Source organism: Cavia porcellus, unplaced genomic scaffold (assembly GCF_034190915.1).
Source record: "Cavia porcellus strain 051 isolate PalLab524CR breed Dunkin Hartley unplaced genomic scaffold, mCavPor4.1 scaffold_20, whole genome shotgun sequence".
NCBI classification, from domain to species: Eukaryota; Metazoa; Chordata; class Mammalia; order Rodentia; family Caviidae; genus Cavia; species Cavia porcellus.
This window is the reverse complement of record NW_026947503.1, coordinates 20,623,212-20,639,632: the sequence shown is the minus strand read 5'-3', so window position 1 is coordinate 20,639,632 and position 16,421 is coordinate 20,623,212. Positions and strand designations below refer to the sequence as shown.

At 39.2% G+C, this 16,421-nt stretch overlaps 1 protein-coding gene across 1 annotated transcript in view; it reads left to right on the top strand.

Annotated features, from left to right (window-relative positions):
- Positions 1-557: 557 nt before the first annotated feature.
- The window catches only part of Phlpp1 (PH domain and leucine rich repeat protein phosphatase 1), a 231,293-nt gene continuing 215,429 nt past the window's right edge, over positions 558-16,421 (top strand). Inside the window, exon 1 of the mRNA XM_013157076.2 lies at positions 558-2,187. Within this exon, the coding sequence (XP_013012530.2) occupies positions 825-2,187 (1,363 nt within the window). The 5' untranslated portion in view covers positions 558-824. The remainder of the gene's footprint in view (positions 2,188-16,421) is intronic.

Genomic DNA, 16,421 nt, shown 5'->3' with positions numbered 1-16,421 from the left:
AAAGCCTTCACTTTCAATTAGTACGGAAAATAAAAGTCATCTGGCCAGCGGGAGTGGCCAAGCCAAACAAGGTTCAAGTTTATGAAGAACCTACCCCAGCACAGAGCTGAACAGCAGAGGGCACAACATTCCCTGGCCACTGCACAGCGGCGGGCGGAACCGAGGAACAGAACCTCAGGATCGCTGGGGCTTGTAGTCCATCATCGTTCTCTCGGACATGCCCACCCACTGAAAAGCACCACAACTCCCAGGGTGCATCGCGCACCCAGCTCTCCACCGCCCTTCCCGAGCCTGGTCAGGAATCTCCCGGGAAACAGTCCCGCCCCGCCCCCGTACGCACGCGTCACGTTTGTTTACCCTGAGGCCCCACCTCCCACCGCCTTCCGGCTCTTCCCGCTCCGCCCTGGAATGCTGTCCAGCTAGCTATGCATATTCATGAGGCCCGCGTGGAGCTCCCCCCTCCGCCTCCCGCCTTCCCACTCCCCGCGCGTGATTAATATTCAATGAGGCGGGATTCGCGGCTGGCTCGCTGAGGTGAGGCGGGGGGAGCGGGCGGGGCCTGCCGCTGGGGAGCCCGCGACCCGGGCTGGGTGTGTGTGTGTGGGGGGGCGGTGGCCGCAAGGCGGGCGCGCAGGATGGGACACCGAGACACCGACGGAATGCTCCGAATTGCCACATAATCCCTTGGAACGGCCGCGCCGAACGCCATTGGCTTCTTCCTTCGCGGCGCGCCGCCGCCGCCGCCGCCCCCTCCCACCTTCGCCTTACCTCCTCCCTCGGCTCGTGGCCTCCGGAGCTGGGGGGGAACGTGAAGCCCCGCTGCAATGGAGCCCGCCGCGGCCCCGGCGCAGCGACTCCCTGACCCAGGCTCCGGGGAGGACCGAGCTCCGGCGGCGGGGGCGGCCGGGGGCGGCCGGAGCCCGGAGCCCGCGCTGACCCCGGCGGCTGTGATCGGCGGGAGCGGCGGGGCGCGGGAAGAGGCCCCTAGCGAGGCGCCGCCGGGGCCGCTGACCGGCAGGGCTGGGGGCACTGGCCGCAGGAGGCGGCGCGGGGCTCCGCAGCCCACGGCCGGCGCGGCTGCCCCGGTGTCCGCGGCCGGCAGCGCCGCCAACTCCCTCCTGCTCAGGAGAGGGCGGCTGAAGAGGAATTTGTCCGCGGCCGCTGCCTCCTCGTCGTCCTCCGGCGCTGCCTGCCTCCCCGCCTCCTGCTCGGCCTCGGCGTCACTCTGCACCCGCAGCCTGGACAGGAAGACGTTACTCGTGAAGCACCGGCAGCTGCTGCAGCTGCAGCCGTCGGACCGGGACTGGGTGAGAAGCCAGCTCCAGCGGGGCTGCGTGCACGTCTTCGACCGCCACATGGCCTCAACTTACCTGCGCCCGGTGCTCTGCACGCTGGACACCACGGCAGGCGAAGTGGCTGCCCACCTCTTGCAGCTGGGCCACAAAGGCGGCGGCGTGGTCAAGGTGCTGAGCCAGGATTCCGGACCTTCCGTCGCCAGGCCCCGGCTCGAGCCCCCCGAGTGCCGAGACTCGGGTGTCGTCAGGGGACCCCCGCGTGCGCCCCCAGCTGACCTGCAGCTGCCTGCCGGCGGCCCCCGGACCAGCCCCGCGCCCTTGGACGCCAGCCCCGGCGAGCCGCGTCCCGGAGGACTTACCTCCCCGGCCGGCGCCCCGCGGCGTCTCGATGGTGCAGCCTCCGACACCGAGAGCTTCAGCCTGAGCCCCAGCGCCGAGAGCGTGTCGGACCGGCTGGACCCGTACAGCAGCGGCGGCGGTTCTTCGTCGGAGGAGGAGTTCGAGGCCGACCCCAGCCAGTCCCACCGCACCCTCCAGCCCCGGCCGCTCTCCCCGACGGCCTCCCTCCATCGACTGCCGCAGAAAACCTCAGTGGGTGTTGACAGCCAGGACGGGGCGACCCGCGAGGGGCCGCTGGAGGAGCAGGTGGCGGCAGCCCCGGTGGGCCTCCCGTGCATGCCCCAGAGGAGCAGAGCCCCCTTGGAGAACGGACCTCTGCCTCCCACCCTATACGTGCAGCTCCACGGAGAGACCACCCGGCGCCTGGAGGCAGACGAGAAGCCACTACAGATCCAAAATGACTACCTCTTCCAGCTAGGATTTGGGGAGTTGTGGAGGGTGCAAGAAGAAGGCATGGACTCAGAGATTGGCTGCCTCATCCGCTTCTATGCAGGTAAGAAAGCCATGTGCACGTTGACATGTGGGTTCCAACGCTGGCAGGGACAGAAAAATGATTCACACGTCCAAGTCGTGAATAAATGCGTTTCCCGGTGCCTTTAATTATTCTTTTTAGCTTTCACATACAATCTGTGTAAGTACTGTACCAAATAGAGCAATCTGTAAGTCTGCGAGTTTCAGTCCATCTAGAGGGCTCAGGGTTGGGGAACGAGGTAGAAGGGGGACTGAATCACTAGGAAGTACAGGAAGCAGGTACATATTCCTGAAAAAGCACATTTAGCCCCGGATGAGCTTTCTTAGGGGCTCTGCTCTGGCTTGGGCTTGTTCAGTTGGGGCACTTTGGTATTTCAGGTAAACTATCACGTGCTCATAATATTAAGAGAGAAAAATGACCAACACAAATGCTCTCTCTTCATGTGCCAGTCCGCAGTTCACTTCCCAGACTGTAAGTACAGTCTGTGCCACCATAAGCTTGTGCCTTGTCAGTTATGCCCTTGTTTGTGCTGCTTTGCCAACTTAACCAGGGCATCCTCATTAGGCACTGGACAAAGAAGGTTCTTGCCTTTAGTGATATTTTTCTCACCACTTTTTTGCTTTGTTTCAGTTTCTTCTGTAAGTTTGAGTCTTAAATCAGAAATGAGTTAGTTTTTCTTAGAGCTGACACTTACTGAATTGTAGGATTTGCAGTAGGGTACACAGTGAGAATTTAAGTGTTTACTTTCTTCATATGTGACCCAGAGTCCTCTTCAGTCTCAGTACCAGATAAAGTTCTTGACTAGGAGTGACTAATGTAATGTTTCTCTTTTGGCTAAAGACTTGGCTGGCACTACTTTAGGTTGATAGGTACTGGCTACTGTATTTGAGCTTTGTAACTTTGTATCCTTGTCCTCTTCTGGCTTGAGGAATTACATTCTTAGTGACAAGAAATTTTCTTTAAGTTCCCAGAGGGGAATTTAGTCAGGAGAATTAAATGTTTGCAAACTTTAGATTTTAGACATTCGGTGATGGTGGAAAATCATACTAACAACTCCACTAATCTGTAGTTATTTTTTTGATTTAATATTTTGGTTTACCTTGTATTCTATCAGATTACTTACTTTGAATGAAGAACTCTTTACTCTCACACTGAAATATAGCAACTCTGGTGAAATGCTTTTCTAAGTTTCATTGAAATTCTTAAGTGGATTTCTGTTCCACAAAGAATTTTTGGTCCACAAAGAAAACCTCTGAACCAGAAAATAGATGATTTTTTTTTTCTTTAATGTGTTGGAACAACTGCTATATCCTTTGTCCAATGGCTTATATAATTTCCAAAATGCTATTTTATTACAGAAATACGACATTTACACTTGGGAGGAGGATATTTATTTTGTTAGCACAAGAATGAGAAGTGCCCTTGTAACTAAAAACTAAGGACGAGGGAAATAGATTTAAAACAAGGTGTATGAAATAAAGTGTCTGAGCCTATTTTAATATGCAAGGAGTTGTGTATCCCTTATTCATGATTAGATGTGATGATCTTGATAAATATCCATGGGAAGGTTTTGGGTGTCACAGTTGTGAAATTTAAATCTTTGATTGTCTTTTCAAGAGTGTCTAAAATGTTCTAAGTGATAAGCAGTGTTTTTATTTCTCTAATTCATTTCAATATAAAAATGACAAGTTATTTTTCTGATTAAATCCTAAATTTCTGATCAAGTCACTAATCTTTTGTTTATAAGAATCAGTAATGGTCACTTTGTGAACTTACTGCCTTGTTTCTGTGTGCATGGCATAAATGCATATATGCTTCTGAATATATGCTCATAAACATAGCTAGTAAAGTGAGGGATGCTATACATAGTATCCAGTCTGTTGTTAAATATTAACTAGTATACAGGTGTTCTAGAAGCTTGTTGCAAGAGGTGTGATTTTTTATTTTAAGCTTAAAAATACCAGATGTGTCTGCGGATACTCATGTACCAGAGAACAACATTTAGCATATAATGAATCCACTTGAACTTTTGCAAAGAAGTTTTGTTATTTAGATGACCAAAAAGACCTGCCTTACTCTAAGGTGATGTCACTAGAACACTGTCAGGATTTCATATATAGTGAAGGTTTTGTACTAGCTTGAAGCGATTCTTATAAATTAACAGTGTGTGCCAGTGAATACGTGACACCCAAAAGGAGAGTGTTGTGTTTTGGTAGTTAATTCTTTGCCTAGGAAGAGAGTAATTAATATTTCTCTCTCTGTGTGTGTGTGTGTGTGTGTGTGTGTGTGTGTGTGTGTGTGTTTTAGATGACACCTTTTAAGAGTGCTGGAATATTCTTTACCTTATTTGTTTTTATGATTTTTATATAACTGAGTTTTAAATTTATTGCTGCATGTCTTTCTTTGTTTGTGAATGGAGCTAAAGATCACAAGGAAGTTGCCTTCGAGGTCTTTTGAATATTTTCGTATATTTAAATTGAGCTCATTATTTACTATCTGGTTTATCTAGTATTCTACTTTTTTAAAGACACTTGTGTCCAGCATAGAGCTTTAATTTTCTCTAGGGTCATCTTTCAGTTACATTTTAGTATTTATAACATGACTCAAGTTATTTTTAAAGGCTTTGAAAGCTGTTTGTGGTTGCTTTAAATAGTTAAATGTTTATTTGAGTAAAAGAAAATCAAAGTCTGTAATGAAGATGAAGTGCTATCTAATTACAGTTGTTAATGGAAACCGAGGTTTCAAAATTGTTATTGTGCCTCTCATGCAACCATTCTCTTAGCTGTTTTAAAATATGAGAAAATTTAAATTTTTTTTTGAAGAAGTTATTCGTCTGAAGTATGCTAATTATGTTAACATAAATTTTTCTTTTAAAATAAGATATCTTAAATTTTGCCTGAAAGAATAATATTAGTTTAAAAAAAATTCAAGAAGTTAGATTGCCTGACACAAATTATGGACTCCTAATCATGAATGAGCTTGTGTTTTTTGGTCTCTGGGAGGTCTGTGTTATGAACAAGAGCAATGTTAAATTACATTTTTTGACATTTCTACTACCTCTACTACAGGTCTAGTGTAGCCTGGCTGTTTCAGTTCAAATAATGTAATAATGAGAGTGTTGACAGTGAAGAGCACACAAACACTGTACGCGGTGATCCTTGGACAAGATGTTTTTATATGGAACTCCTTAGTATTGCTTGGGAGACAATCTTCTTGCCACTCTCATGTATCTTGTCTGTTGTCCTTCTGGGAATGATCAATCCTTAGGAAACCGAGAAGGAGTGGCTCAGCATTAAGCTATAAAATTGGTGAGCAGGTTCTTATTACTATAATTACAGCAGTATTGAGTAACCTGGTTTGAACACATGACACCAGTGTGTGCTTGAACAAGCCTTTTAAATACAAAGAGTTTACTAAACTTTAGTTGTTGCTTTTATGTTTTCTTTTTTATAGTTTTATCTTATATTTTTTGATATAAAGTACATGCTTTTTTGTAATTATGATTTGTTAACATCTATGAATGCTTAAATTTTCAATCTTAGAGGCTTCACATAAATTATCTCATTTGTCCTGTCAAAAATATCATTAGACAGGAGAAACTGTTGTATAGAGAGATTTGATGTTTGCTGGTTTTGTAGTTTTTTCAATCCTTGGTAGTGCCAAGAATAGAGCTAGAATCTTCTGTTTTGCAATTCATATATAACACTTTCCATGAATCACTGGTGAATTTCATTTACACTTGAATTTTTCATCTGATTGGAAGCATTAAAAAAATATACTATGTTTGTTGATAATGAAGTGATACGTCCTGAGTGGTGTTTCTTTTTTTTTTTTTTCTTTCTTAAAGGTTTCAGTTTGCTTTTTGATGGGGTAGGATGACATTCTTCAGTGCTCTAGTTCAGCTACAGTTTTTGTTTTATTTTTGTCTTTTTGAGATAGGGTTTCACTATGCAGTGCAGACTGGCCTTGAACTCACTTTGTAGACCAGGCTGGCCTCAAGCTTGCAGGGATCCTCCTGCCATAGCCACCTGGGCTGGGTGCTGGGATTACAGGTTATGTGCCACCATGCCCTCCCAGCCTCTGAGTGGTTTTGCCTGTAAAATGTGGATCATTCTATTTTTATCATGCTACTTTTAAAATTTACGAAACCAAGACTGGCAAATAGTAGGTAAAATGGAAAATAGTAATGTTTCTAAATATTTTAGTTGCAAATAGTGGTATTACATTTAAATTGAAATGAAATAAAGTTTAAATAATTTTTTTTTTCATGCAGGGGATTGAATCCAGGGCTTCACACATACTAGGCAAGTGCTTTACCACTGAGCCACACCCCTACTCCTACACAATTCTTTATTCTCTGTTCATTTGTCTTATTTGTTAAATTGTACATTTTCATTGAGGAGTAAGAAATAAATACTTCACCTGAAAAGTGGGTAACTTTGAGAGTGGGAGTGTGATTATTTGATGCCTTTAAAATACTGAAAATACCAATCATTAAAGATCATATTTTAAAAAAATCATTTATCTTTTAAGATCAAATTACATGTGCATTGATGTTAAATAGTGCTTTATTGGTATTACCATGCTCTTGTATTTCATGTGTTTGTAATTCATGTGTTATCATACAATGGAGTAAGTTCTTCACCTTCATTTTCATAATACCTATTCTTAAAATGGTATTTTGTACTCATTAAAATACTGATAGTAAGAGGAGATGGGTGTAAATGATTTTGTGTAAAGATCCAGGTTAAAGGTTATATCTTTTTCTTGCTGTAAGATTGTCACATTGTGGGTGGGTGTGAAACTCAGTGGTTGAGCCCATGCTTAACCTGGAAAAAAAAAAGAAAAAGATTGTTAAATTGATTATCTAAACAATTAGTTATCCAGATGATTATTTTTTCGTGTAAGATATATTTGTTGTTTCTCGTTCTTTCTTCTTTTAAGCTTGAATTTAGCTTTAGTAATACAACATTCACTGACATTGTATATGACTAACCATACAATACTTGGCATTTTCTTTTAACATTTGTTGAATTTGTGGAATTTTGTTAAACAGCTGCTGTTGTGTGCCTTGATTCTTTAGCCTTCCATCCTGTTTGAGTCCCCAGGGATGTGTTAAACACACATACAGACAGAGAGGCATTTCTCCCATGGCAGATTTTGGATGTGCCATATACTGAACTATTAATATCTTACGTTTCACTGGAGTGAACTTGTGGGCTTTCTGAGTCTACTTTCTGAGTGCAATTCTGAGTTTTCCTAGAGTTAGCAGTGTCCCCTTTTCTTAAAGTCATCTTCTGTCTCAGCTTTGAAAGTAATGTAGCAAGACGTCTATCGAATGAGGGTTCATAGATTTAATGATTTTGTTGTGTGTTGGTTTATTTGGAGAGAAAAAGGGTTTAGTTATACTGTGACAGTGGAGAGATCCTCATCAGAAAGACCATTCCTTTAAAGATACCTGATATTGAAAAAGTGGAAGAGATGTTATCAAGATATCTGAAACAGACTGAAAAAATAAAATTTTCTCTTTAAAATCCCACCTTCTAAAACCCATTCCACCCTTTTAATTACATACATCTGGTGGAACAGTAGTAATGAAGGGTTTTAAATGTGGCCTATGTTACTGTACTTCTAGAGCAAACACTTTTTTATACTTATCTTTTGTTTTCTAAAGATAGTATAACAAAAAAATGGGTCATGTGGATTCTTTGGACACATTAGGTATTCTTAATGTAAGATTGTATGGCTGAGTAGATTTATATGCAACTTCAGTTCTAGTATTTAGAAAGTTTTGATAAATTGAAACTCAGGAATCTGGAAAGAATAGACTTCAACAAAATATTGATTAAAGAACTTCAGGGTATTTTGTTAACTGAAATAACAGACCTTTCAGGTTGTGTGATACTGTACTTTTTTATCAAACATAATAGTTACAGATTAATGAAGAATTATAATTTAATTTTAGATGTAGAATAGTTTTATTGTGTTACTATGAGTTGGCCTGTTTCCTTTCTGTATGTTAAATGTAACAAAGCATAATCATCCTGCAGTTCCTATTCATAATGAAATAATTTTTTCCTTATTGTGTTTTTATATTTGAAATTTTTAAATACATCATAAAATGCTTGTAATGATAGAATAAAGTGTCTTGTTGAGGTGTCACTCTAGTGGCCTCTGTATTTGTAATGTAGATACTGTATTAAAAAGCAGAAAGCTGAGGGTGGTGATGCACACCTGTTATCCCAGCGCTCTGGGGCAGGTGAGGCAAGAGGATAACAAGTTCAAGCTCAGCCTGGGCAACCTAGTGAGACCTTCTCTCAAAATGAAAAAAGCACTGAGATTGAAGCTCAGTCTGAAGGCTCTGGGTGGCGTTCTTTATTTTCAGATTTCTTAAGTTTGTAAGTGTCAGTACTTTAGCAAAGGCAAACAAATACTCAAAATTTTTGGCATATACTTTTAAAATGAAGCTTGACTAAAAGCAGATTAGTCTCATTTCCACTATCCAGTTGAAATACTGGACTGGTTCAATAATGAGTGAAAAACCTATTTAGAAATTTTGAAGCTTGAGATAATTTGATAGTTTTTTTTTCTTGTTATTTTCCGTGTTCTTTTCAAGCAGGAAGAGATTTGTGTATGTTGCTGTTTCTTCTGACTCATCTGATGAAGAGCAGTTGAAGAATGAACTTTTTCACATACCTGCTTCAGTTAATATGTTCAAATGTTGGAGCTTTCTTTTCAAATATCAGGCATGTTTTTAAAGACAGTGAAAAAGTATGATCTGTACTTGTTTTCTTTGCATATTTAATTATTATCTGAATTTTGCATCTAGTTCACTTCTGAAACATGATCCAAAGATTCAGTCTTATACAGAGCACCAGCTTTTGGCCTTTACTATGCATGCCTAGGGAGTTGTGTTTGTTTGTTTGTTTGTTCCCATCCACATACTTTGTTTTGTTTTGTTTTGTTTGTATCAGGGATGGAACTCCTGACCTCGAGTTTCTGAGGCAGGCCCTTGTGCTGCTGAGCTATATCTCCACCCCATCCACATACTTTGACAGTTGTCTTTGTAGTTCCTTAGTGCTGGAACTATCTTGCAGTTCTTGAGTTTGTGCCAGCTGCTGCTCTGCTGCTGCTGCTGCTGTTGTTCGTGTGCATCTGTCTCTTGGATAGGTTGAATATAATTCTTTCAAAAAACAACTTTAGGAAAGATTTTGTGTCATCATCTGATTGAAAGAAAATGTACTGTATTTTTGGGGGGGGTCTTTTTCGTTTTTATCGGTCCCGGGGATCGAACAGAAACCGGTCGGAGAGTTGAGAAACTTCATAGTGAAGTTAGGTATTCATTTAGAGTATCACTGGCTTGTTTGTTTTGTACCAGGGACTGAACTCACAACCTCGAGCTTGCCATGCAGGCACTTATACCGCTGAGCTAAACCCCTTGGCCCTTGTCACTGGCTTTGATTTCCTCATCTGTTGAAGAATGGAGTTGGAATAGAACAACTGTAAGATCTCCAGCATTCTGAGGCTCCAATATAGAGCATGCATTTTTAGAAGGGGTTTGAAAGTTGTGTTGTTTTAAATTCTCTAATACTTGTGTATGTGTTCTTAAAATGATAAATCCTGAAGGAAAGAGCTTGGACCTGATACACACAAGACAATGTTAGGATTGCAACCAAAGCAGACCCGTTTTGAAGAAATTGGAATTAAAAAGTAGCTATTGATTTACTGTATTTTTTGCCAGGCATATTCTCCAAGGTAGAATTCAGTATGTAATAGATGAATTTAATAGTCCTTTTTAAGTTAAATTCTTTCCTTAAATTGACTTAAGTTACCTCATGATTCACTTTACAAAGTTTACTTGGGCTGGAGGTTTAGCTCAGCGGCATAAGCGCCTGCCTTGCAAATAGGCAGTTGTGAGTTCAATCCTTGGTACCGATAAAAAGGAAAAAAGACAAAAAACAAAAACAAAACAAAGTTTACTGTGATAACTGTTTTAGAGGGATCGAAATGTGCTGTATCATTGACTTTAACTCATGCTGAGATGTGTCTCTCTACTGGTGCCTGGAGCCTAGAGGAGAAACACTTAAAAGAAAATGAAATCTTTGCTCTTTTGATTCTAGATCCCACAAGGATCATTTAGCCCAGCATCTGTACAGAAACGGAATGTATACCCATAAAGGTTTAAGTGTGTAATCTGAGATCATTGACCAAGTCAATCTCAGAATTAAGAAAAACACCCAGGTTTTTTGTTTGTTTCTATTGGTGGAATCCAACCCACGCTTCACACATGCTAGGGCTCTACCACTAAGCAATGCATAGCCTCAGAACCCAGGATTTTGACCAGCTGGCTGATTTTCCCACACTTGAACTTCTGTAAACTTACTGTGCTGGAATAGTGTTTGTATTTATTATTCACAATGAAAGTTAAAAATTTGTGTGCCTCACATATTTGATGGCTTCTCTATTCAAAAGTTTATTTAGTTTCTTAATCTAATTGATTCTTTTGAGAGGTTGCATATCACGACAGATAATAAGGAGAAAGCTTCTAACAGAATAGCTGGATATTTTCATTGTGTAAAATTAGATTTTTATCTGTGATACCACCTTTTTGAGGAACTTATAGAACTTTTAATAGTGGGCTGAGGAGAGGTGCAATATTAGAAAGTCAATATTGGTTTGTCTAGTACTTTGAAGTTAAAATCGTTAGAAGGGAATATTGGAAAAGAAATCACTGAACCAAAGTAATTGGAGGAAAAATGTAAGAATAGATGTTTAAAAATTCCCAATCAAACATAGATGTTTAAAAAGATTCAGTATCCCCTGTATAATTTTTAAAATTTTTGAATGTCATCTCAAAATTCTTTTCATATAACTTATTATTCCAGTGCATATTCACAGTTCTACCTGTGTGACATAAAAAATTAAAACAATTCTGTTCAGTAATCTGAGGTGTGTGCTGATTTTGGAAATCTGTATCATGAAATCTGCTACTATGTTGAATTTGTTCATTTTCTTTTTGAGTTTGTTCTTTGTCTCTCCATGAGGGAGGAATAACTTGCTCCTGTTAGCTATAAGAGCGTCTCTGAATTCTGGGAACAAGTTTCCAGATATTTTTAGGACTGCGAGAGATTCCCTGTAACACTAATTTATTTCCATTTTAATTTAATCTTTTATCCCGTGCAAAAGTTTTAGCTTCTCTTATATAGAAGTTAACCTATTGAGTCAGTTAATTTTTCAGAGATTACTGTTCATTTTTAATATGAGGAAAGGAGCTTTTTAAAGTACACAAGTACAAAACGGTAAAATTACACCGCATCCGGCCTATTGAATGTGTACTCCAGATGCTGAAGCAGAGAAGAAATTTCTCTTGATGGTCTCTTAGAGAGCTGATATGGCTGGGGTGCAGCTGACATTCAGTTTTAAACAACAGGAACTTTCCCACATAAATACTGCTACACTTGGCAGATTCATTCTCGTACGCACAGACACACACATGCACATACACATATGTTCTCCATTGAGTGCTGAGGTAGGAGGTAATGGAAGATGGTAGGTATATTTACGGGTGAAGAATATAGATGATGCAAATAGTTTTGGGGACAAAAATCTCTTTGTAAAGTTTGCAGTTATTAATTTTGTTCATTTTTTCACATTTATTGATAAGTTATTGTAAATGAAGTGTTCGTATCTCTTGCCCACATTTTTAAAAATCTTTTTTTCCCCCTACTATTTTATAGATCTTTTTGAGAAATCATTTGAGGTCATTTTAGGAAAACTAGTTTTGTTTTTAAAGTCATTAAAACTGAGTCTGTGTTATTGTTAGAAAGGTCTTCCGTACCCCTAAATTTAAAAACATTTTTCTCATATTTTCTGGTTTTTTTGTTATCTTTTTAATGTTTTTATTAGTACCTAATAGTTTTATAAAATTGTAGGTTTCTGTAGTTTTTTCATGCATTTTTTGAGCATATCCGTTGTACCTTTACCTTCCTTTGCATCTGTTCATTCTGTTTATCTTATCCAATAATAGTTGTCCTTCTACTTTCTTATTTTAGATTCCACATATTAGAGACACATGGTACTTGTCTTTCTGGGGTTTATGTTGCATAACATGATTGCCAGTGCCCTCCATTTTCTTGTAAATGACATAATTTTCTTATTTATGGCTGAGTAATATTTTGTTTATGTACCATTTTTCCTTTATCTGTTTAACTGTTAATGAGCACCTAAGCTGGTTCTTGGCTATTGTGAATTGTTCTGCATTATACGTGGGTATGCACATAACAGTATCCCTATAGTATGCTGCCTTCAATTCCTCAGGGTGTATGCGAGGGAGCAGTATAGGTGAGTCATATGGTAGTTCTAGGTTTTTTTTGAAGAACCTCCCTACTTGTTTCCATAGTGTGTGTACTAACTTACATTCCCATGAGACCTATAGAAAGGTTGTCCTTTTCCCTTCATCTTGCATCCTTTACAGCAGCTTTTGTTTTTTTGTATACTTTTTTTTTATATGGGTACTGGGGATTGAATTTACGACCGCCTGCTTACAAGGCAGGTGCTTATGCTGAGCTAAATCCCCAGCCCCTGTTTTTTGTATTCTTTTTTAAAATGAGTACATTTGTAGCACATACTATTTACATTCCTTTGGGGAATTGGTACATGTACATAATGCATCTTAATTCCCTTATTTCATTCCCTTTCCCTTCTCTCCCTCCCTCTTTATCCATCTCTTGATCACCTACCTTTTTCTTCTTTGTACATGTTTGCAGGGCCTCACAATGTTATTCAAGTTGACCTTGAACTCACTATGTAGTTGAGGATGGCCTTGAACTAGTAGAGATCCTCCTGTCTCATCCTCCTGAGTGCTAGGATCGCAGGCATGCTTCACCATGCTTAACTTTGGTGTTGTATTTGCTTTCTTTGTATATTGTAGATATTAATCATTGGTCAGAAGAGTATTTGGCTAAGATTTACTTCATTCTGTAGGCTGTCCATTCATTTTGTTGTTTTGTGCAGAAATTTTAATTTATTGTCTCAGTTGGTATAGGTATAGTTGTATTTTCTTTATATAAAATTTGATCTATGTTAAGCTAGAAAACAGGCAAGTTAAATTGTTCCCACGTTTTTATTGGGTTATAGTGTCCTTCACTGATGTAACATGCCATTTTTTCTCAGGTTTTTTGTTTGTTTTTTTAATTGGAAGGCAGAGGATTAAAATCTGATACAGAGTGATATGGTTTTAGTAGCTATTTTAGATTTATTGAGGAATGTAAGAGAGGAAATGCTCTTTTGCAATTTGGCTGTTGCATTTCTTTTTTACTCCCTAGTTTCTTATGTCACCATTACTTTTATTCAGCATGGCAACTCATGGATTTATCAGTGGACTTTTTTTTTTTTATCACCTCAAAGTGACTAGAATGGGATTAAGGGTGCTGCTGAAATATAAAATACTGCCCTGTTGTTTTTCCTTGCAAACTAATAACATGATTCCCATTTTCTAGATTTGAGCTCTTCGAAAAGTTATGTTAGGTAGAAAGCTCAGTGGCTAAAGAAATTCCTTGTGGACAAATTCTAGCACTACTCCCGCAGGTTACTGTGAAAGACCTGTGGTTTATCTTTTGAATGCAGATAAAGGAAGGTTAACATGTGCTTTGAAATCAGTAAACTCTGCCAGTGCTGTATTCCTTCAGCCAAAGAAAACCTCTAGAGAGCTTGTATGTATACTATCATGAACTGATAATTCTTTTTTTTAAAATTTTATTTAAAAGGAAATAGAGAAAAAACAAAACAAAACAAAGCGGTGTAAGGGTACAAGTAATACAGAACTACAAAAAAAAAAAAAAAAAAAAAAACAGTAAGAAATCACCAGTTAATAGATTATACATTATCATCTTAGAGATAGTTGCTCAAGTCACAGTATCAAAGCATACAAAGTGAACATTCAAACAGAGAGACTGCAAACAGTTGTGTTCAATGATCCAACCAAAAACATTAATATGGCCAGCTATTTAACACCCCTAAACACACTTGCAGTTGTATCCTTTAGAGCACTTTTTTTCCCTCTCTTTTTTTACAACAAAAAATTTACACATTTTGGGTTTTATTACTCCTTAGTTCTTATTACTTTTTGTTTTATTACTTTTTGTTTTGGAAGAGAATAACGTCAAATATGGCAAAACAAAACTAAGGATAGACATAGTACATGATGTAAAAACAGTACAAGGTTATCAACAGTGGTTACCACAATGCCTCTTGCTTCCTTAAAAAGAATTGTCTATCTCATTAGGTATTATAAAGTTGAACTAAACAGTAGAGAATAAGACCAATAAAACCTAAACATTGTAAACATTATAGGACTTCCAAAGGAGGTAATAGTCAAACCAGAATGGGCATCTTAGTGAACTTATTGCCTTCAAAGTAGTTGCCTATACCCTCAAACTTGAAACTATCGTACAGAACGGAACAGAGTCTAATCAGTCAAAACAAGATAGTGGGAGTATTATAGGACTTCAAAACAAGTTAATAGGAAATCAAAAAAAGTTACTATAATATATCCTGCTAATTTTTAAAATTTTTCCCTTTAATTAAAAAAACCATAAAAAATAACTAAATAATTTTTTTAATGAATAAGGGAGAGATTAAGATAAAAGAGGACATAGCAACATAACAGTACAGGTCAAAGCATGATTGTTTCAGCAACCTAGTGCTTCACCACCAAATAACCCGACTTAATAGTAGTTACCATAGTGTCTGTCTTTTTCCTTGAAATGTTTGAATATAACTTCATATACTATAGCTTCAAATATTTCTATATCAAGCCCAAATAAAGCCTTTCCAATTAATAAGTGAAAATTTTATAAGGCTTCAAGGCCACATAATAGAGAATCATGATTACCACATACTTTTATATATTTGAATCATTACTTACATTAGGGAAACTATTCGGTATTCACACATGTGAGATTGATTTATTTCACTTATGAGTATGGTCTCAAGCTGCGCCCATTTATTGATAAATATCTCAATGTGATCCTTCTTTATAGCGAGTAATACTCCATTGTATAGAAATACCACAACTTTTTTATCCATTCCTCAGTTGATGGACACTTGGCTTGTTTCCAAGATCTGGCCATTACAAATTGTGCTGCTATAAACAAAGGTGCGCATATATCACTGTGGTGTGATGCTTTCAGTTCTTCTGGGAATATGCCTAGAAGTGGAATAGCTGGAATAAATGGGACTTCCAATCTCAGCTTTTTGAGAAATCTCCAGACTGACCTCCACAAAGATTGTACCAGTCTACACTCCCACCAACAGTGTAGGAGAGTTCCTTTTTCCCCACAGTCTCTCCAGCATTTGTTGTTGTTGGTTTTCTAGATCCTGGCCATTCTTTCAGGAGTGAGATGGAATCTCAGTGTGGTTTTAATTTGCATTTCTCTAATGACCAATGATGATGAACATTTTTTCATGTATTTATTTGCCATTTGTATTTCTTGATCTGAGAACTGCGAATTCATCTCAGATGCCCATTTTTGGATTGGATCTTTGAATTTTGGGGGTCTGAGTTTTTTTAATTCTTTATATGTTTTAGACAAGATTCCCTTGTCTGAGAGAGAGCTCACTAAAATCTTTTCCCAGTTTGTGGGTTTTCTTTTCACTATGCTGGAGATTTCTTTTGACATGCAGAAACTTTTTATTAAGAAGTGGTCCCAGTTATTGATTCTGGGAAGTATTTCCCATGCAGTTTGAGTCCTGTTCATGAATTCTCTACCTACCTCTATGTCTTCAAGGTTTCTACCCAATTTTTCTTCCAATAGATTTAGTGTTTCTGTTTTAATATTCAGATCTTTGACCCATTTAGATTTTAATCTAGTACATGGTGATAGGCTTGGGTCTAGCTTTAGTTTTTGGCAAATGGAGAGCCAGTTTTTCCAGCACCATTTATTAAAGAGACTGTCGTTCTTCCAGTGAACTGCTTGGCTCCTTTATCAAAGATAAGGTGGTTGAGTGTGTTTGTAGTGAACTGATAATTCTTAACTATAAGAGTATAATTTGAAGTATCTCACATTTGAGATAGTAGAGCGTTGTTTATACTGAGACCAGCGTTTTCATACATAGTACCTGTGGTGCTTTAGTGTTACAAATATGTGAAGAAAAGGTGAAATAGTTTTTAGTGAGGATGGGGGAGAGTAAAGTGATAAATGTCAAATACAGAAAATTCAAATTAGAATACGTATCTGGTAAGGAGTCTTTATGGT